This window comes from Nerophis lumbriciformis, linkage group LG03 (genome assembly GCF_033978685.3).
Source record: "Nerophis lumbriciformis linkage group LG03, RoL_Nlum_v2.1, whole genome shotgun sequence".
NCBI classification, from domain to species: domain Eukaryota; kingdom Metazoa; phylum Chordata; class Actinopteri; order Syngnathiformes; family Syngnathidae; genus Nerophis; species Nerophis lumbriciformis.
In genome coordinates this window covers 7,433,576-7,456,827 of record NC_084550.2, presented here as the reverse complement: position 1 = coordinate 7,456,827, position 23,252 = coordinate 7,433,576, and the positions used below count along the sequence as shown (strand labels likewise).

At 39.6% G+C, this 23,252-nt stretch overlaps 1 protein-coding gene across 3 annotated transcripts in view; it reads right to left on the bottom strand.

Moving 5' to 3' along the window:
- Nucleotides 1-23,252, bottom strand: part of LOC133578402 (uncharacterized) — a 61,774-nt gene that overhangs the window by 8,362 nt on the left and 30,160 nt on the right. Inside the window, exons 3-6 of one of the 3 annotated variants that reach the window (XM_061932825.1) lie at nt 18,071-18,129; nt 16,788-16,902; nt 14,166-14,407; nt 4,194-5,068 (exon numbers count right to left, since the gene is read on the bottom strand). In XM_061932825.1, the coding sequence (XP_061788809.1) occupies nt 14,211-14,407; nt 16,788-16,902; nt 18,071-18,129 (371 nt within the window). In that variant the 3' untranslated portion in view covers nt 4,194-5,068; nt 14,166-14,210. Of the gene's footprint in view, nt 1-2,234; nt 2,528-4,193; nt 5,069-14,165; nt 14,408-16,787; nt 16,903-18,070; nt 18,130-23,252 lie in introns of those variants that run through there. The other 2 variants (XM_061932815.1, XM_061932833.1) reach the window with 2 other exon arrangements.

Sequence of the window (23,252 nt, the reverse complement as noted above, 5' to 3'; positions counted from 1 at the left end):
ACAAAAAGCTACCTGCCTCCACACTACAACCATCCGTTTCAATACATTCGTAATCTGTTGAATCGCTTAAGCCGCTGAAATCCGAGTCTGAATCCGAGCTAATGTCGCTATAGCTCGCTGTTCTTTCCGCCATGTTTGTTTGTGTTGGCTTCACTATGTGACGTCACAGGAAAATGGACGGGTGGTTAAAACCAGGCACTTTGAAGCTTTTTTTTAGGGATATTGCGTGATGGGTAACATTTTGAAAAAAACATTGAAAATATAATAAGCCACTGGGAACTGATTTTTAATGGTTTTAACAATTCTGAAATTGTGATAATGTTCCCCTTTAAATTCAGAGACAATTTGTTGGTATTAAACCAAGTCATTAACTTTATCATCTCCTCAGTACTATACTTTACATATTTCATTGATATACATTATAAATAGTGTGGGTCCTAGTATGGACCCCTGGGGGACTCCACAGGTTATGTTCATGAGTGTAGATTGATGTTGGTCGATCTGAACAATCTGCTGTCTCTCATTCAAGTAGCTCTTCAGCAGAGGTGGGTAGTAACGCGCTACATTTACTCCGTTACATCTACTTGAGTAACTTTTGGGATAAATTGTACTTCTAAGAGTAGTTTTAATGCAACATACTTTTACTTTTACTTAAGTATATTTATAGAGAAGGAACGCTACTTTTACTCCGCTACTTTTATCTACATTCAGCTCGCTACTCGCTACTAATTTTTATCGATCTGTTAATGCACGCTTTGTTTGTTTTGGTCTGTCAGACAGACCTTCAAAATGCCTGCCTTACTGGTGACGTTTCACTTCGTTCCACCAATCAGATGCAGTCTCTGGTGACGTTGGACCAATCAAACAGAGCCAGGTGGTCACATGACCTGACTTAAACAAGTTGAAAAACTTATTGGGGTGTTACCATTTAGTGGTCAATTGTACGGAATGTGTACTGTACTGTGCAATCTACTAATAAAAGTTCCAATCAATCAATCAAAAGTGTGAAGGAAAAAAGATACTTTTTTATTTCAGCCGTACATCCTGTCAAAAGCCTAAAGACTGGCCGCACATGAGGACGTTCCTGTCTTCACAATAAAAGTGCCGCTCCATCGCGCCTGCGCTTTCAAAACAAGAGTCTCCGAAAGCCAGCGCAAACAAGCTAGCAAGCTACGGAGTTTGACGCCAATATATTTATTGTAAAGTGTATAAAAACGAATATGGAAGCTGGAAACTTTCATGTGGTATTAGACAGAAAGGAGGAACTTTTATTCTCCTCCATTTGAAAACGTGGACGTTATCATCACTACTGTCTGATTACAATCAACGCAAGTCATCAGAATCAGGTAATACACCAACTTATATTCTAGTCTTCATGAAAGAAAGGAATCTATATGTGTTAAACATGCATGTATATTCATTAAAACACCTTTAACATGTAAACAAAAACAGCAAAATACATATAAATGATATACTGTATATATCAATGTATATGTATATATATATATATATATATATATATATATATATATATATACAGTATATATATATATATATATGTATATATGATATGAGTGTGTATGTTACTCATCAGTTACTCAGTACTTGAGTAGTTTTTTCACAACATACTTTTTACTTTTACTCAAGTAAATATTTGGGTGACTACTCCTTACTTTTACTTGAGTAATACATCTCTAAAGTAACAGTACTCTTACTTGAGTACAATTTCTGGCTACTCTACCCACCTCTGCTCTTCAGCCATTTCCCTGCCAATCCCCTTATGCCATAGTTTTCCAGTTTGCTTACCAAAATCTGGTGGTCAATGGTATCGAAAGCCTTTTGCAGGTCAATAAAAAATCCTATAACAAATTTGTTCTTCTCGATACCATTAGTAATGTTCTCTATTAAATCACTTAGAGCTAATGAAGTTGACCTATTTTGACGGAACCAATATTGACAATCAGATAATAATTTGTGCTTTTCAATGAAGCCACGAAGTCTATTATCAAATAATTTTTCCAATATTAATTTGTTTACGATTAACAATTTCTGGGACACCCTGTGGGAATTGTGATTCTATTTTTCAACATAAAACACATTTTTGTTTGTCACTAGACGTACAGTTACTGAGATGCTATCATTTCCTGTTTTTTTTGTGTGTGTTGGGGCGACACCTTTTAGATAGAACACATTTAGGACGATGAAGTCTGTCGTTAGTTAATATAATAACATACCTTCATCGTGTAGCACAGTTTGAGTCTTGCTAAAAGCTTCCAGTTGTTGTCGGTGTCGCTCATTCTCTTTTGTTCGAGAAAGTTCTTCCTCGTACGACACTATCGTTCTTTCAAACAGCGCAATTATCTCATCGGCTGCCACCATTAGTCGCTCCTTTATAAACTCCTTAAACATTTTGAAGGATTTTTTTCCAGTCGGTTACACTTCTCGTCCTTATGGAAGAGATTTTAGCTTCGGGCTATTCCGGTAAAATTGCCTTTTTTTTTTTGGACCCGTCGCTAACTTCCGCCTTTTTCTTCTTCGGTTGATTTTTATGGTGCCTAAATGCACCACGACGTTACACTGCTGCCATAATGCGGCAATACTGAAGACTGCTCAACATGAGCGCTAAAGATCATTTTAAAATAACTATTTATAAACAAACATGGTTTACAATTTGCAATAAATCAGTGCAACCACATTTAAATATGCAAGCAACAGAAACGTATAGCTGGTTCAAAATAGCACATGATATGTTAATAAAATAGAACAAAATATAGAATAGATAGAATAGAATAAAAAGTACTTTATTGATCCCTGGGGTAAATTCAGTGCCATAGTTCGCTCACAATAGACAATAATTATAATAAATAATATAATATATTATATATATAATATATAAATAATATAAATATATTCTACATATACTGGGCCCGCGTATTTGGCAGGTGCTAGTCCTAAGTGTCCCAATACTTTTGTCTACTTGTAGTCTGAAGTGTCCCAAGACTTTTGTCTAGTGTACCTACCTTGTCTGCATTGTGTGGGCATGTTGGTGCTTCCTGCTTTTAAGCAGCCATCTTACAAAAACAGCAGCGCAGCGGTTCTTTGAAGGCTCATAAAATCAAAACCGGAGCAGTTATAAAAAAAGCGCTTCTGTTGTTGTAATCACAAGGGTTCAATCTCTCTCCTGTGTTAGTTTGAAGGCGAAACGACAAACGCGCTCAGAGGAGTTCGTTTTTGAAGGAAGGTGACCGGTTTTTACAAAAATGTTGTTTTGAAGGGGGAATAGCAAACTTCCTGTTGATTTTTGCTGGGGGTTGTCAATTTATGAAATGTAGGTCTAAGTGAGACCTACGAAGAGGTTTTTGTTTCATGTCTCTCCGACCTTCCCAGTGGGAGTAACAGGCAGTTTTGTCATTTTTTTCTTCCGAGGAGCAGTTTTTTCTCCGTTTTATTCAAAAATTGCTGTAGAGCGCAATTTTTTAATTTGGGGTTAGGTTTCTTTATTAGATCGCAATTTCTGCTAGTCCTGATGTGTGTGTTCAGTTCGGTGAGTTTTGAAGCATGTTAAGGGGGTCAAATTACAGCTCAAAGAGGCAAAAGTGACTGTTTTTAGTAAATTTTTGTCTTGAAGGGGGAATTGCCAACTTCCTGTTGATTTTTGCCCGAGGAAATTAATTAATGAAAAGTAGGGCTAAGTGAGCCCTACATAGAGGTTTTTGTTTCATGTCTCTACAACATTCGTACTGGGAGTTATAAGCAGTTTTCTTTCTAGGGGGCGCTAGAGCGCAATTTTGAGTTTTGGGGTTCGGTTTTTTTATCAAAAGACAATTTTCGCAGGTCCTGATGTGTGGGTCAAATATGGTGAGTTTTGAAGCATGTTAAGTGGGTCAAATTAGTGCTCAAAGAGGCGGCGGAATAATAATAAAACCTTAGAAAAACAATAGGTCCTTATGTCCCATTGCAAAAGGACTCCCGTTGGGATTCCTTTTACAATGGGCCATGCGGGCCCTAATAACTATTTATAAACAAACACGGTTTACAATTTGCAATGAATCAGTGCAATCACAATTAATTATGCAAGCAACAGAAAAGTATAGCTGGTTCCAAATAGCATATTATATGATAATAATAAAATAGAACAAAACATAGAATGGATAGAATAGAATAGAAAGTACTTTATTCATTCCCTGGGGGAAATTCAGCACCACAGTTCGCTCACAATAGACAATAATTATAATAAATAATATAATATATTACATATATAATATATAAATATGTTCTACATATACTCTACATTTAAGTGCAGTCAAGGAACATATGCATTATACAGTGTGATGGTTGTCGGTACGAAGGACCTCCTGTGTCGTTCCGTGTTGCATTTTGGGAGTCTGAGCCTTCCACTGAACGTGCTCATTCTCTCCAAAAGGTCCGAGTGTAGTGGGTGGGAGGTGTTGTCCATAATGGCTAGGAGCTTTGCTAGACTTCTCCTCTGACACCACCGCCAGTGAGTCTAGCTCCACTCCCACCACGTTACTGGCCTTCTCTACCAACTTGTCCAGTCTGTTTGCGTCCCTCGGCGTACAAGAAGGCGCTCGCCCCCACCGACTCGTAGAACATCTTCAACATCTTTGTACACACGTTGAAGGATCCTAGCCTCCTGAGGAAGTACCTTCTTGTAGAGTGCCTCAGCGTGTTTTGACCCATTCAGCTTGTTGTCCATGTGTACACCGAGGTATTTATAATCCTCAACCATGTCCACATCCACCCCCCTGATGGAAACAGGGGTCGCCGGAGTACTCCTCCTCCTTCCCAGGTCCACAACCAGCTCCTTGGTCTTCGTCACATTAAGCTGGAGGTGGTTCTTTCCACACCATGTGACAAAGGCCTCCACCAGTGCCCTGTATTCCTCATCATCACCGTCCTCAATACACCCCACTATCGCAGAGTCATCAGAAAACTTCTGAAGGTGGCAGGACTCTGAGTGATAGTGGAAATCGGTGGTGTAGATGGTGAAGAGGACTGTGCCCTGCGAGGCCCCGGTGTTGCTGACCAGCCTGTCAGACACACAGTCCTGCAGTCGCACAGGTTAATAAGTTACAAACAGGCAAGGCCGCGGGTCCTGACGGTGTGAGCCCCAGGGTGCTCAAAGCCTCCGCCCCACAGCTGTGTGGTGTGCTTGTTCAATATGCTATTGAACAAGGGAACACGTACACAATATACACCTTTTCAGAAAAGCAATGACAACTAAGGTACAGTTGTGCTCATAAGTTTACATACCCTGGGAGAATTTAGGATTTCTTGGCAATTCTTCAGAGAATATGAATGATAACACAAAAACATTTCTTCCACTCATGCTTAATAGTTGTGTGAAGCTATTTATTGGCATACAACTGTGTTTACTCTTTTTAAATCAAAATGACAAATGAAAGTACCCAAATGACCCTGATCAAAAGTTGACATACCCCAGTGACTTTGATCTGATAACATGCACAAAAGTGGACACAAACAGGTTTGAATGGCTAATCAAGGTTCCAATCCTCACCCGTGACCTGTTTGCTTGTAATTAATGTGTGTGTATAAAAGGTCAGTGAGTTTCTGGGCTTCTGACAGACCATTGCATCTTTCATCCAGTGCTGCACACATGTTTGTGGATTCTGAGTCATGGGGAAGGCTAGATAATTGTCAAAGGATCTGCGAGAAAAGGTAATTAAACTGCATAAAACAGGAAAGGGGTATAAAAAGATACCCAAAGAATTGAGAATGCCAATCAGCAGTGTTCAAACGCTGAATAAGAAGTGGAAAATGAGGGATTCAGGTAGACCAGCAAAGATTTCAGCCACAACTGCCAGGAAAATTGTTCGAGATGCAGAGAAAAATCCACAAATAACTTCAGCTGAAATAAAGGACTCCCTGAAAAATTGTGGTGTGGCTGTTTCAAAATGCACAATAAGGAGGCACTTGAAGAAAAATGGGCTGCATGGTCGAGTCGCCAGAAGAAAGTAATTTCTGCGCAAATGTCACACAGTATCCCGCTTACATTACGCCAAACAGCACAGAGACAAGCCTCAAAACTTCTGGAACAAAGTAATTTGGACTGAGGAGACCAAAATTTAACTTTTTGGCCACTTAACCAGGCAACCCATTTTTCTTCAAGTACCTCCTTATTGTGCATCTTGAAACAGCAACACCACAATTTTTCAGAGAGTCCTGTATTTCAGCTGAAGTTATTTGTGGATTTTTCTTTGCATCTCGAACAATTTTCCTGGCAGTTGTGGCTGAAATCTTTGCTGGTCTACCTGAACGACTGTATAACATTTGTGCATTTTTGGTTTTCCTTTCTCACGCAACGGACTATTCCATGTTGCTACGCATGTGCAGATTTGATTCAGGAAAACGTTCCAAAATGTTTTTTTTCCCCAAATGTTATTTTATTTTTTATACATACATAAGACAACAGTGTTTTGCACAAAATAAAAATCATACAAACAGAAAACACTATACAAAAACAGAAAACACAGCACAAATTAACATAAGTAAGCATGGTTATTCTAATATTTTGTTCATGTTGAGGTCACTGAGAAAATCCATGGTCTTTATTGCTTTTTTTTAATTTTTGCTTCCTGATAGTGATTGTTGTTAGTAAGGTCCGTGTGAAATTCATAAAGTCTTGGTGAATTCTTGGCCTATTTGCATTTTTGAGTGGAATATTTATCAAGCAGGATGAGAAGATTGCCTGTGTATGGCTATGGACCTTTTGGAGAGTAAAGTAACAAAAACATATTGTTTCTTTGTTGTGTTAGTTTTTTTGTTTATATTTGTTTTCACTTCAACCCAGAAGAAAATCACAGAATTAGGTTGCTGATTACAAAAAAGGCAATTAACATCAATGTCATTATTATATTTTTGCAAATATTGAATATATGTTTTGTAACATTTGAAATGATAACGCTTTGGTTTACTATTTTGATTTCCCCCCCCCAATCAATACCATTCAAAATAAACCAACACTGAAGGTTTAGGTCTGACACACTTTCTGGAGACGTTTTATTATTGATCAAAGGTCCAGACTCTATACATTGGTTGCGAGGCTCTTGATCACATGTTTATTATCCCTGTTAGAATATAGAAATACAGAAAGTATTTTTCGGATATTAAAGGGGAACATTATCACCAGACCTATGTAAGCGTCAATATATACCTTGATGTTGCAGAAAAAAAGACCATATATTTTTTTAACCGATTTCCGAACTCTAAATGGGTGAATTTTGGCGAATTAAACGCCTTCCTAATTTTCGCTCTCGGAGCGATGACGTCGCTTTGGGAAGCAATCCGCCATTTTCTCAAACACCGAGTCAAATCAGCTCTGTTATTTTCCGTTTTTTCGACTGTTTTCCGTACCTTGGAGACATCATGCCTCGTCGGTGTGTTGTCGGAGGGTGTAACAACACGAACAGGGACGGATTCAAGTTGCACCAGTGGCCCAAAGATGCGAAAGTGGCAAGAAATTGGACGTTTGTTCCGCACACTTTACCGACGAAAGCTATGCTACGACAGAGATGGCAAGAACGTGTGGATATCCTGCGACACTCAAAGCAGATGCATTTCCAACGATAAAGTCAAAGAAATCTGCCGCCAGACCCCCATTGAATTTGCCGGAGTGTGTGAGCAATTCAGGGACAAAGGGCCTCGGTAGCACGGCAAGCAATGGCGGCAGTTTGTTCCCGCAGACGAGCGAGCTAACCCCCCTGGATGTCTTGGCTCACACCGTCCCGAAGATGATCAAGAGAAGAATATCGACCCTAGCTTCCCTGGCCTGCTGACATGAGGGTATGTCTCCAGAATATATTAATTGATGAAAATTGGGCTGTCTGCACTCTCAAAGTGCATGTTGTTGCCAAATGTATTTCATATGCTGTAAACCTAGTTCATAGTTGTTAGTTTCCTTTAATGCCAAACAAACACATACCAATCGTTGGTTAGAAGGCGATCGCCGAATTCGTCCTCGCTTTCTCCCGTGTCGCTGGCTGTCGTGTCGTTTTCGTCGGTTTTGCTTGCATACGGTTCAAACCGATATGGCTCAATAGCTTCAGTTTCTTCTTCAATTTCGTTTTCGCTACCTGCCTCCACACTACAACCATCCGTTTCAATACATTCGTAATCTGTTGAATCGCTTAAGCCGCTGAAATCCGAGTCTGAATCCGAGCTAATGTCGCTATAGCTTGCTGTTCTTTCCGCCATGTTTGTTTGTGTTGGCATCACTATGTGACGTCACAGGAAAATGGACGGGTGGTTAAAATCAGGCACTTTGAAGCTTTTTTTAGGGATATTGCGTGATGGGTAAAATTTTTGAAAAAAACTTCGAAAATTATAATAAGCCACTGGGGACTGATTTTTAATGGTTTTAACAATTCTGAAATTGTGATAATGTTCCCCTTTAAAAAGTTATTTTTTTGCACAAAGTCGGAATAACCGTACATATTATACCCTTTGAGATAAAGAGTTGTGACATTTGCAAAATATCCTTTTCAAACCAGTTGTAACAGAACAGGTTTTGTTTTTTTGTGTTTAACAAATGTGTTGTTCCGAAAGTGTTTGTGCCCAGGAAATGAGAATCTGGAAGAAGTAAAGACATACATTAAAAGAGAAAATGTCAATGAAATGAAGAGACTGTTTGTGGAAAGACGAGGAAGCTAGTCGGTACAACAGTACTGTACTTTGAAGATGAGGTAATGCCAATGAACATCATAATCGGATATTAGAATTATTTTTTGAGATCACATGTTCCACTGCCGACAAGATGTTTCCAATTGTCAAAGATATGAAAAGGTGTAATGTTATGGAAGGTGTGGAGAACATACCATGAACTACTACGTACAACTACCATGAATTGATTAACGTTGAAAAACTTATTCGGGTGTTACCATTTACACTGCAAAAACTGAAATAAGGGTGATATTTGCTTATTTTCTGTCTGATAAGATCATTCTTCTCACTAAGCAGATTTTATGTTAGAGTGTTTTACTTGTTTTAAGGGTTTTGGTCCTAAATGATCTCAGTAAGATATTACAGCCTGTTGCTGAGATTTGATGACCTATATTGAGTAAAACATGCTTGAAACTAGAATATCAACTGTTGCAAAGCTGTGTCATCAACACTCACAAGTATAAAACTACTTTTTTAAAGTAAGAATTTCTTATTTCAAGCATGAAAAAATGCTTGATGCCGAGCGCATATCATTATGTCAAGATAATGGCACTAGCATTTACTTAATTTAAGAATATTTTTCAACATATTGAGCAAAAAAGTGTCTTTTTTTTTCTACCAAGAAAAGTGCACTTGTTATTAGTGAGAATATACTTATTTTAAGGTATTTTAATTTTACTTGTTTTGGAAAGTCTTGACAAGCCGAATTTTCTTGTTCTATTGGCAGATAATTTTGCTTAGTTCAAATAAAATACCCCTCATTTTTTGTATTTTTTGTTTTGTTTTTGAACACTGACTTTTTGCAGTGTGTGGATAGGTTGATTGGCAATACTAAATTGGCCCTGTGTGTGAATGTGAGTGTGATTGTTGTCTGTCTATCTGTGTTGGCCCTGTGATGAGGTGGCAACTTGTCCAGGTTGTACACCGCCTTCCGCCCGATTGTAGCTGAGATAGGCTCCAGCGCACCCCGCGACCCCGAAGGGAATAAGCGGTAGAAAATGGATGGAATGGATGCAACATATGTTGCTATCCAAGCAACATCCTTTTCATGGACGCCCCTGCTTATTTCAGCAGGACAATGCCAAGCCACATTCTGCACGTGTTACAACAGTGTGGCTTCGTAGTAAAAGAGTGCGGGTACTAAACTGGCCTGCTTGTAGTCTAGACCTGTCTCCCATTGAAAATGTGTGGCGCATTATGAAGCGTAAAATACGACAATGGAGACCCCGGACTGTTGAACAACTTAAACTGTACATCAAGCAAGAATGGGAAACAATTCCACCTGAAAAGCTTCAAAAATTGTATAAAACTACTTTTTTTAAAGTAATAATTTCTTACTTCAAGCATGAAGTAAGGGTGAGGGTTGGACTCCGCCAAGGCTGCCCTTTGTCACCGATTCTGTTCATAACTTTTATGGACAGAATTTCTAGGCGCAGTCAAGGCGTTGAGGGGATCTGGTTTGGTGGCTGCAGGATTAGGTCTCTGCTTTTTGCAGATGATGTGGTCCTGATGGCTTCATCTGGCCAGGATCTTCAGCTCTCACTGGATCGGTTCGCAGCTGAGTGTGAAGCGACTGGGATGAGAATCAGCACCTCCAAGTCCGAATCCATGGTTCTCGCCCGGAAAAGGGTGGAGTGCCATCTCCGGGTTGGGGAGGAGATCTTGCCCCAAGTGGAGGAGTTCAAGTACCTCGGAGTCTTGTTCACGAGTGAGGGAAGAGTGGATCGTGAGATCGACAGGCGGATTGGTGCGGCGTCTTCAGTAATGCGGACGCTGTATCGATCCGTTGTGGTGAAGAAGGAGCTGAGCCGGAAGGCAAAGCTCTCAATTTACCGGTCGATCTACGTTCCCATCCTCACCTATGGTCATGAGCTTTGGGTTATGACCGAAAGGACAAGATCACGGGTACAAGCGGCCGAAATGAGTTTCCTCCGCCGGGTGGCAGGGCTCTCCCTTAGAGATAGGGTGAGAAGCTCTGTCATCCGGGGGAAGCTCAAAGTAAAGCCGCTGCTCCTCCACATGGAGAGGAGCCAGATGAGGTGGTTCGGGCATCTGGTTAGGATGCCACCCGAACGCCTCCCTAGGGAGGTGTTTAGGGCACGTCCGACCGGTAGGAGGCCGCGGGGAAGACCCAGGACACGTTGGGAAGACTATGTCTCTCGGCTGGCCTGGGAACGCCTCGGGGTCCCACAGGAAGAGCTGGACGAAGTGGCTGGGGAGAGGGAAGTCTGGGCTTCCCTGCTTAGGCTGCTGCCCCCGCGACCCGACCTCGGATAAGCGGAAGAAGATGGATGGATGGATGGAAGCATGAAAAAAAAAATCATAATGCCGAGCGCATATCATTATGTCAAGATAATGGCAATAGCATTTACTTAATTTAAGAATATTTTTCAACATATTGAGCAAAAGGGTCTCTTTTTTTTTTTCTACCAAGAAAATTGCACTTGTTATTAGTGAGAATATACTTATTTTAAGGTATTTTGGGGTTCATTGAGGTTAGCTAATTTGTCTTGTTTTGGAAAGTCTTGACAAGCCACATTTTCTTGTTCTATTGGCAGAAAATTTTGCTTAGTTCAAGTAAAATACCCCTCATTTTTGTAATTTTTTTCTTGTTTTTGAACACTGACTTTTTGCAGTGTTGTGGTCAATTGTACGGAATATGTACTGTACTGTGCAATCTACTAATAAAAGTCTCAATCAATCAAAACAAAAATATAGGGAATGTGGAAACAATGTCACTGTCAAATGCTGTAACTGTTGGGGAAGTCATTCAGCAGGTTCTAAAGGGTTTGTAATCATCAGGAAATAAGAATTAGAAGTACAGAAAATCAAAGCACAAAGAGTGAAATATTACATATGCAGACACAGTGAAAACACATAGGCAGGAAAAGGTAACATTGGAAAGTAATGAGAACATCTATATGAGGATAGGCAATTTCGGGAATAACTGCGGACAAAATAGTGCTAGTGACCAATTTTACTGGACAAGCAAAAAATACGAGAAAAAACAATCAGGATTATTGTCAAAACTGCAGCAAAGTTCTTAGATTTGCAAGATTTATCGTATGAAAAAGTTCACGAGGAATAACAGCAGTCGGTGGTGAAGGCACAATTTAGTCACCTAATGAATGGATTAAATGTGTTTTTTTTTATCCTGACATGGGAGAGTCATTCGGACTAAAATACATCTGAACATTACAGTGGGTGGTGGTAATGTACCTTAAGTTGGCTTGCCAACTGTTCGAATAATTGTATCTAAGTTGTCACAAAAGCTTTGTGTTGAAATGAGTTCCCAGCGAGAAGACCAAAATCTGTCTTTGAACCTACCAAGAAGGCTTGTAAAACTCCACTGTGTAGGATGGAAGCAACATGAAGGTGTTTCTGTTTCTTTCATGTATTGTAATCGACAGAAATATATTGTTTTAACCCAAGGACTACAAAGCGGAGAGAAGGCAGCATCTGCCCAAGTTCCAGACGACCTCTTTTTGAACTGTTTTACAACCTCTTATTGAACTGTTTAACGAACCTCTATTTGAACTGTTTTACGACATCTTTTTTGAACCGACCCTTTCTGTAAACTGTTTACGACCTTTACTGTGAACTGTTTACGACCCTCTTCCCTTAGAAACAGCTGTGGCCATGTGGTCAGAGAAGGTCCAAATAAAAGAAGGAGGCGTGCCATCTTTTGGCAGAGCGTGATGACACTGTACAAGGGTACAGATGTACACGTTTCTCCTCACTGAGCCAAATTGAATTATGTCTCTGTTTAATTCTTTGCTTCTTGTCTTGTTTAATAGATGTCATCAGTGTTTGGACCCGACACCAACCACTGATAAAACCCAATGAAAAGAGAGGGTTTTGAGAGGTTCATATAAAATGAAGAGGAGAATAAACTCTGCTGCTCGTCTGCTAACACAGACCCGCAGACGTGAGCACATCACCCCTATATTAGCGTCCCTTCACTGGCTCCCTGTGCGTTATCGAATCAATTTTAAACTCCTTTTATTTGTTTTTAAATGTCTAAACAACCTCGCGCCAACCTATCTCTCCGCCCTCCTTCAGCCTTACTGCCCCACCCGATCCTTAAGATCAGCCGATCAGCTGCTGTTGACGGTCCCTGACACAAGGCTGAAGCTTAGAGGTGACAGAGCTTTCGCCGCTGCTGCTCCCAAGCTCTGGAACGACCTACCTCTGAGTGTTAGACAAGCCTCCTCTCTTCCTGTTTTTAAATCTCTCTTAAAAACATACTTTTATTCCATGGCTTTTAACACTGAGTGATATCCATCCTGCAATGGCGCCCCATAATACACCTGCTGTGAACCTGTTTTTATGTTTTTATTTATTCTATTTTATTTATTTATTTTTTATCGTGTTCTGTTTGTGTTGTGTTTGCTCGGTACTCGTTTTATCTTTTAACCTGCCCATTGTACAGCACTTTGGCTAGCCCTGTGGTAAATTTTAAATGTGCTTTATAAATAAAGTTGATTTGATTTGATAAAACAGTTTTTTTGTTGAAACCTAACTTTTTCTCAGTTAGGTGACGTACAACAGCGCCAGTCCACAGCAGCAGCGTTGCTGCCTGCAGGATGCACAGCTGTAGTGGAGAATGACAAATACGGGAGTATTAATGCACTCCAAGTAGTAAACTATTGTAACGGAGAGTCTGGTAAATAGTAGTGGGGGGTGTATATTGTAGCGTCCCGGAAGAGTTAGTGCTGCAAGGGCTTCTGGGTATTTGTTCTGTTGTGTTTATGTTGTGTTTCGGTGCGGATGTTCTCCCGAAATGTGTTTGTCATTCTTGTTTGGTGTGGGTTCACAGTGTGGCGCATATTTGTAACAGTGTTAAAGTTGTTTATACGGCCACCCTCAGTGTGACCTGTATGGCTGTTGACCAAGTATGCCTTGCATCCACTTGTGTGTGTGAAAACCCATACATATTATGTGATTGGACCGGCACGCAAAGGCAGTGCCTTTAAGGTTTATTGGCGCTCTGTACTCCTCCCTACGTCCGTGTACACAGCAGTGTTTTAAAAAGTCATACATTTTACGTTTTAAAACCGATACAGATAATTTCCGATATTACATTTCAAAGCATTTATCGGCCGATGATATCGGCAGTCTGATATTATCGGACATCTCTACCAAAAATGGCTTAATGGATTAAATACTATCAATTACAGTACAAGTGTTGGGATCAGTGATACTAACTAGCAGAAGAAAACAAAAAGATAAACGTCTCGAATATGCATCTTGCATGTTAGTTGCTACCAAGAAATGGTAAGTGATCATGTTACGTGGAGGTCCCCAATGACGTGGTTTGCCATGGGCCCCTAAATGACTTAATGCGCCCCTGGCTGCAATAATGGCGCAAACAGCAAGACTCAGTTTAATTTCCATTCGTTGGTCAGCACCATGGAGTTGACTTTGACCGAAATGCTCGATGCTCATTGCAGCTGTGACATTACCTGCTGTATGAGTTCCTGGGAGTCCACGTGTCCGCAGTAAAAGGCTCACAGCTTTGGTCTTTTTTTACTCCTCATGCTTTCAGATGAGATGTCCTCGAGAGCCCCCCTGGACGGCAGCTTGTACGTAGGATCAAGCAACGCCACAAACTCCTTGAAACCACGGTCGTCCACGATGGCGAAAGACTGCGAATCCTTCGCCATCATATTGACCAGAGCCTCGTCCAGCTCTCGCTTTCGGTCGACTAAAGCAAATTATGGAGACATAAAGGGGTTCAACGGAAACTGAATAGAGACAAGGATAGTCATGTACGGTGGTACCTCGGTTTTTTTTCCATTGTCATCTGTTCCAAAAGGTAAGATGAAGATAAAAATTGTACCGAAACCGAAATAATTATTACTGTAAGAAAAAATGCCTAGTGAGTTATCTTACAGTTGAACTTGTGGTGCTAATAAAGCGCAGAGTGCCCATTAGGTCGATCGCGGAGGGTGTGTCAGTCGATCGCCAGCCAGGCATTAAAAAAATGTATCTAAAAATGAGCTATCATCAATCTTCACTATGACGTCACTTGATTGACATTTGTGGCACCCAAGGATTTTGTGAAATGACGCTGGCTGCTGCAAACCGTGAAGTGAAGTTAATTATATTTATATAGCGCTTTTCTCTCGTGACTCAAAGCGCTTTTACATAGTGAAACCCAATATCTAAGTTACATTTAAACCAGTGTGGGTGGCACTGGGAGCAGGTGGGTAAAGTGTCTTGCCCAAGGACACAACGGCAGTGACCAGGATGGCGGAAGCGGGGATCGAACCTGGAACCCTCAAGTTGCTGGCACGGCCACTCTACAAACCGAGCTATACCGCCCCCAACTCTATATTACCGGTAATTAAAACACGGCAGTCAGGAAAGCGAGAAACAGTATTTATTTGAACAGAATTTCGCACCGAACCTGCTGTCAAAAGCCTAAAGGCTTCCTGTCTTCACAATAAAAGCGCTGCTCCATCCTGCCCGCGCTAACAAAATAAGAGTCAGAAAGCTAGCGCACACCAGCCAGCAAGACACGGAGTTTGCCGTCAACGTATTTCTTGAAATGTGTATAAAAACGAATATGAAAGCTGGGCAAATAAGATGACAAAAACCAACTACTTTCATGTGGTATTGGACAGAAGGGACGACTTTTTTTTCTCCTCCATTAGAACATTTGGGAGTTAGCAGTACTACTGTGAATCCTGTCTGATTCCAATCAATGCAAGTCATCAGAATGTGGTAATACATCAACTTACATTCTTGTCGTCATGAAAGAAAGGAACCTATACGTGTTAACATGCTTGTATTTTTATTAAACGTCTGTTTCATAAATAAATAAATACATATATAATATATATATATATGTATTATTAATGTATATATATATATATATATATATATATATATATATAGGCTATGATGAGGGGGCGACTTGTCCAGGGCGTACCCCGCCTTCCGCCCGAATGCAGCCGAGATAGGCTCCACATATATCCATGGAAAATGGATGCATGGATGAATATATATATATATATATATATATATATATATATATATATATATATATATATATATATATATATATACACACACATCTATCCATCCATCCATTTTCTACCGCTTGTCCCTTTCGGGGTTGTGGGGGGTGCTGGAGCCTATCTTGGCTGCATTTGGACGGAAGGCGGGGTAAACCCTGGACAAGACGCCACCTTATTACAGCCAACACATGTGTATATGTATATATATATGTATATATGTATATATATATATATATATATATATATATATATATATATATATATATATATATATATATATATATACATATATATACATATACACGTATATACACACACACACACACACGTACACATACATATATATACACACACATATATATATATATATATATACATATATATATATATATATATATATATACATATATATACACATACACACACATATATATATATATACATACATATATATATATATATATACATATACATATATATACACACACACACGTACACGTACACATACATATATATACACATTTACATATATATATATATATACATATCTATACACACATATACACACACACACGTACACATACATATATATATACACATACACATAATATACACATACATATATATATATATATATATATATATATATATATATATATATATATATATATATATATATATATATATGTATGTATGTATGTGTATATATATATATATGTATATATGTATGTGTTATTATGTGTATGTGTATATATATATATATATGTAAATATATATGTAAATATATATATATATATATATATATATATATATATATATATATATACACTGGTCTAAAACAAGACAATTACTGCGCTGTAATAGACATATTACAAAAATAACACCTAATTTAACACTTAATTTAGGCCCAAAACATGTAGAATATGCTTTTTATGTAGCGAAGGACGGCTGGCATAATCTTTTGGAGAACACTTTTGTCGAGAACTTCATCATACGAAAAGCGGGACCCACAAAAACCGAGGTACCTCCGTGTTGTGTTGTCATAACGCATAAATATCCTACCTTGGTTCGCCGTCCCCCTGTTTTTGGCAGGTCTGTGTTTGGCGGCGTAGTGCCGAATCATGGAGGAAGTACTTCCGTGATACTTTAGCTCAGCTGAACACACCAAGCACCGGACCTGGACAAACAAAAAATAGTCGATAACATCGAGTGAATAAAGCAAGAATGCCTAACTATATTCATCTTTTTTTTTTATTACCAACTAATACTATGGGTGTCCAGACAACATTTCCCCGTCTAATATGATATTGGAGCCTTGCGAATTGGTCGATCCGGACATTGAACCGATATCAGCACGAACACAACAGGACAAATACCCAGAATCCCATGCAGCCCTAACTCTTCCGGGATACATTATACACCCCCGCTACCAAACCCCGCCCACCTCAACCGTCGCACAGAGAGAGAGAGAGAGGGGGGGGGGGGGGGGGGTGATGTGTGAGGGAGCAGGCTTGGGGTAGGGGCGGGGTTTGGTGGTAGCAGGGGTGTATAATGTATCCCGGAAGAGTTAGGGCTAAATGGGATTCTGGGTGTTTGTTCTGTTGTGTTTATGTTGCGTTAAGGTGCAGATGTTCTCCCGAAATGTGTTTGTCATTCTTGTTTGGTTTTGGTTCAAAGTGTGGCGCATTATTAGCAAGAGTGTTAAAGTTGTTTTCTATGGTCACCGTCAGTGTAACCTGTGTGGCTGTTGACCAAGTATGCATTGCTGTCACGTACGTGTGCAAGCAGAAGATGTATTTGTATAACAATTGTTAGGCTGGCACGCTGTTAACACAGATTGTAGAGGGCGCCGAATGTTGTACCATCATAGCACGTCCTTATTATATCTGTAAGGGTGAAAATCGGTGAAAATTGATCCCGGGAGTTTTCTGCGAGAGGCACTGAAATCCGGAAGTCTCACGGGAAAATTGGGGGGGGTTCAGCAAGTAAGCTGCTGAGCCGCATCAGAGTGATCAAAGAGCCGCATGCGGCTCCGGAGCCGCGGGTTGCCGACCCCTGATCTAGTAGCCTGTAGCCGACCATGTTTAGCTTTTGTAGATGACTTGACTAAAATACAAGAAAAGAACAACATTGTGTGCTTATTGGAGGACATTTAGATGTTGACTATCCACCTTTGGACAAGGAAACGCGCTGCAGGAAAGCTTGTAGATGCAATCCAAAGTAATGTTTTTTTCCCTCTTATCGGACTGATATTTGATTTCAATATGTAATCGGGACACCCCAAATGAACACCAACTTGAGGTAAGAACATATTGCACTGCACAGAGAGTTTCCGTAACACCTACCTTATCTAAAGCAATCTGGTTGAAGTGTTCCCACATATCAGAACGACCTCTCTTCCTGGCTGGCTCCACCAGGATCCAAAAATGCAAAAACACAACAGTTTTTCAATGACGACACGTTTATCTTTACAGCGCTTAAATACTTTTTTAAAGCAGTCGTATGTGACTCATTTTCACTAAAGGCCACATCACAGTTTTGGCTGTGAATAATTTATGAATATAAATGTATAGATAATATTATACAATTTCCTATGCAATTAATTATTATATTTTTTACATACACTGTAAAACAAACAAAAAACATTTTTCAGTAAAAAAAAAAACTGGCAGCTAAGTCGCCAAAAATTTACTTTGAAATATACTGTGGTTTTTAACGCACATTACTGTGAATGGAAAAACGGCACTGTAGCTTTTTACAGTATATTTATGAAAACTGAGCAGCCAGTTTTTCTGGGTGAAATCTATTGTCAACCTCCTTTGAAATTATAAGTCAAGCCATACTTGCCAACCTTGAGACCTCCGATTTCGGGAGGTGGGGGGGTGGGTGTCGTGGTCGGTACGGGGGCGTGGTTGAGGGGGGGTGGGGGGGGGGGGCGTGGTTAAGAGGGGAGGAGTATATTGACAGCTAGAATTCACCAAGTCAAGTATTTCATACATATATATATATATATATACATACGTACATATATATATATATATATATACCGGTACATACGTACATATATATATATATCTACATCCTGAAAGTATGCAAACAAAACTGTGTTTAGATAATTGATACTTCAAACTTGCATAAATAAATCTTAAGGAATATAACATAACTTGGCTTCTGAGAGCTTCAAAATGTAATGAATAAAATGCTAAAGTTGTCGATAAACAAGTAATTATTTTAATAATTAAATATGGTCATTTTAAATGAATTATTATGATCATTTAAAATTAATGATTTCAAATATGTTTATTTTAATGTATAATTATATGGCTGGATGTAATAAGGAGTCAGAAAAAAATAAATAAAAATACAATTCATTTTGATGTTTTTAGCAAAATATAGTATTTTTATTTATTTATTAATAAATATATTTATTTTTAGGTAAGATAAACATAATAATACAATGTATCTCTAGTCTGGATGATTTAGTTCTTGTCACCCCTGTTGTCATAAAGAAAAGGCTGTCCTCACTCAGGTCTGCATGGAGCTGGAGGGGGCGTGGCCTCCAGCTCCGGCTGGAAATCGGGAGATTTTCGGGAGAATATTTGTCCCGGGAGGTTTTCGGGAGAGGCGCTGAATTTCGGGAGTCTCCCGGAAAATTCGGGAGGGTTGGCAAGTATGAGTCAAGCAGATGTTCACTATTATTTTTATTTTAACAAAAAAAAAAAGTTGGAAATGTATGATGATATATAGTAGACAATAATAAAGTTGAAAAGTAGAGATGCTTTTTTGCCGATATCCGATATTCCGATATTGTCCAACTCATAATTACCGATTCCGATATCAACCGATACCGATATATACAGTCGTGGAATTAACACATTATTATGCCTAATTTTGTTGTGGTGCATATTACGATGTACAACACGTTAAATCCACTCATTTCGCTTTGGCGCCGCCGGTTGAGAAATTAATCTCCCTCATTTCACAATGAACAGCATCTGCTTGGCTCTATTTCATAGCCAAAGCCCACCCTCTGTCATATGTACGCTATTAAAGAACTGTGATTGGGTGTATTCTGAACTTGTCCCACCCATTTACAAAACCCAAAACCGGTGAAGTCGGCACATTGTGTAAATCGTAAATAAAAACAAAATACAATGATTGCACTGCAAAAACTGAAATTTAAGTAAGAAGAAAGATCTCAAATAAGGGTGATATTTGCTTATTTTCTGTCTGATAAGATCATTCTTCTCACTAAGCAGATTTTATGTTAGAGTGTTTTACTTGTTTTAAGGGTTTTGGTCCTAAATGATCTCAGTAAGATATTACAGCTTGTTGCTGAGATTTGATGACCTATATTGAGTAAAACATGCTTGAAACTAGAATATCAACTGTTGCAAAGCTGTGTCATCAACACTCACAAGTATAAAACTACTTTTTTAAAGTAATCATTTCTTATTTCAAGCATGAAAAAAAAATTATGATGTGTCAAGATAATGGCACCAGCATTTACTTCATTTAAGAATATTTTTCAACATATTGAGCAAAAAGGTGTCTTTTTTTTTTTCTACCAAGAAAAGTGCACTTGTTATTAGTGAGAATATACTTATTTTAAGGTATTTTAAGGTTCATTGAGGTTAGCTAATTTTATTTGTTTTGGAAAGTCTTGACAAGCCGAATTTTCTTGTTCTATTGGCAGATCATTTTGCTTAGTTCAAATAAAATACCCCTCATTTTTGTATTTTTTTTTCTTGTTTTTGAACACTGACTTTTTGCACCTGGGCATAGGTTGATTGGCAATACTAAATTGGCCCTGTGTGTGAATGTGAGTGTGATTGTTGTCTGTCTATCTGTGTTGGCCCTGTGATGAGGTGGCGACTTGTCCAGGTTGTACCCCGCCTTCCGCCCGATTGTAGCTGAGATAGGCTCCAGCGCACCCCGCGACCCCGAAGGGAATAAGCGGTAGAAAATGGATGGAATGGATGTGTTATGTTTGTTGTCTTCTCCCTGCCTTCTCTATTGGTTTTTCAGTTTCTTCCACAGTCTTTTGTCCCCAACGAGGCACACCTGCTACTAATCACCTCCTGGTAGCATTTAAGCGCGTCTCCACCAGCTGGTCCCCGCCGGTTATTGTTCCTGAACTCCGCTCTGACATGTGCTACCTTGATTCTGCTTCCCTGGTATGTTGCCTTCGCATATTTCTGTAATATTGACCTCGTTGTGTTTTTGTTTTCCTAGCGACCTTGTTTTGAGAGGACTAGTTTTTGCCACGCTGTGTGCGTCCTGACCTTTGCTCCGCCAACCTCTGAAAGAGACTACTTTTGTTATATTTCCCATGGTGTGCACTTTTGCCCCATCACCCTTAGTTACCATTTTGGACTTATTAAATATTTTCATTTGTTATCGCGTCCCTTGCCTCCATTCTCTGCATCCCGGGGTCCACCCTTGAACTCTATCTTAACAGGATGCAACATATGTTGCTTTCCTTTTCATGGACGCCCCTGCTTATTTCAGCAGGACAATGCCAAGCCACATTCTGCACGTGTTACAACAGTGTGGCTTCGTAGTAAAAGAGTGCGGGTACTAAACTGGCCTGCTTGTAGTCTAGACCTGTCTCCCATTGAAAATGTGTGGCGCATTATGAAGCGTAAAATACGACAATGGAGACCCCGGACTGTTGAACAACTTAAACTGTACATCAAGCAAGAATGGGAAACAATTCCACCTGAAAAGCTTCAAAAATTGGTCTCCTCAGTTCCCAAACGTTTACTGAGTGTTGTTAAAAGGAAACACAGTGGTAAAAATGCCCCTGTGCCAACTTTTTTGCAATGTGTTGCTGCCATTATATTCTAAGTTAATGATTATTTGCCAAAAAAAAATTAAATTTCTCAGTACGAATATTAAATATCTTGTCTTTGCAGTATATTAATTGAATATAAGTTGAAAAGGATTTGCAAATCATTGTATTCTGTTTTTATTTCATTTACACAACGTGCCAACTTCACTGGTTTTGGGTTTTGTACAAGACGAAATGACATACAGCATATTCGTCTGGTTTACATTCGTCAACGCTGGTTTACTGAGGGCTGAGGGGAGGGGTGTAGGTGTCTGTGTTCGTGCGGACTCGCCCGAACCTGAGAGCCGAGGGACAGGGATGGGGAAGATGGTGCGAGTGTATCCTGTCCCTTTTTCAGCGAATTTCTCGACTACTGCTAGTAATGTATTTTCTCAACTTCAAAAGTTTCGATTTGAGGGGAAAAGACATTTATTTGAAGGGTCTCTGCCCCCTCTTGCCCCTACGTAGAGCCGGCCTCGGTTCTAGTCCCGTCAACATTTTAGACAGCCTTAGAACAAAATACTGTTATTTGAAGTTTGAAGTGTTTACCGAAGCGTCTGTGTCAAACTGCCAATCACTATTGGAAAGTCCTAATAGCTTCAGAGTAGGGCTGCACAAAACATTGTTTAGAAATGGCAATCTCACTTTTAAATGACAACAATTCTTTGCATTTTTTTTTTAAGCGTTGATATGGACTTTACTAGCGAGCTACGTCGGTGAAGGTGGGCGTGGGCTTTGTGGATAACTTTCACTCTTACTTTAACTTTATCGCGAAAGTCTCCTCTATGGCGTCACATTAGTGCCAAAAATCAGAGTGCATAAAAACTGTTATCGCGCGCTGATTCTCCACTTCGTGCGCGCACGCGACACCCTTTTGCGCGCGCGGGGTGCCTTTTTGCATGCGCGCGGTGCCTTTCTGCGCACGCGCTACGCCTTTCTGCGCGCGCGCGGTGCCTTTCTGCGCGCTCTCTGTGTACTCCTGGCATCTCTCCTCGCGCTGTCATGTTTCTTTTTGGCACTTTGGGGGCGGGTATGCTTAGACGGCCCCTTCTTTCTGATTGGTCAGGCGAAAAATGCTGAAAAATGCTCAGAGCCAATCAGAAGTATAGCAGGGCGGGTCATATAAAAAAATGTCGCGCGCTGATGAAGGTTATTTCATACCACATAAACACAATACAGGGTAATACAAAATGTGACCCAAATAAATAATAAGACAACAAACACCATACCGGTAATCACATCTTTCAGCCAGAACTGGTCCACCAGCAATAACATACATTTTAAAATGTTAAAAATAGCTTTTAATAATGTATTCTGAAACAGTTTAAAATAATCAGAGAACTGACTAACACTGACCCTACACAACTATGTTGCACAATTAAGTCATTTTTTTTTAAAGCGAAAGAGGTAATTTCAACAGGTACAGCATCTTATGTCATATCTACATGTAATAAGATTTGTAACAAGGCAAACCGTTTGTAAATTGGTCGAAAATCGAGCAAGTTATGGTAATTTAATTAGTACATGTACCATTGACATCAATGTAATGATTGAGGCTAGATGTCCGAGGTAAGATGGCTACAACGTTGCTACACTGGAGAATCATTGGTCATATGAAAAATGCTCACAGCCAATCAGAAAGGAGGGGCCGTCAAAGCATACCCGCCCCCAAAGTGCCAAAAAGAAACATGACA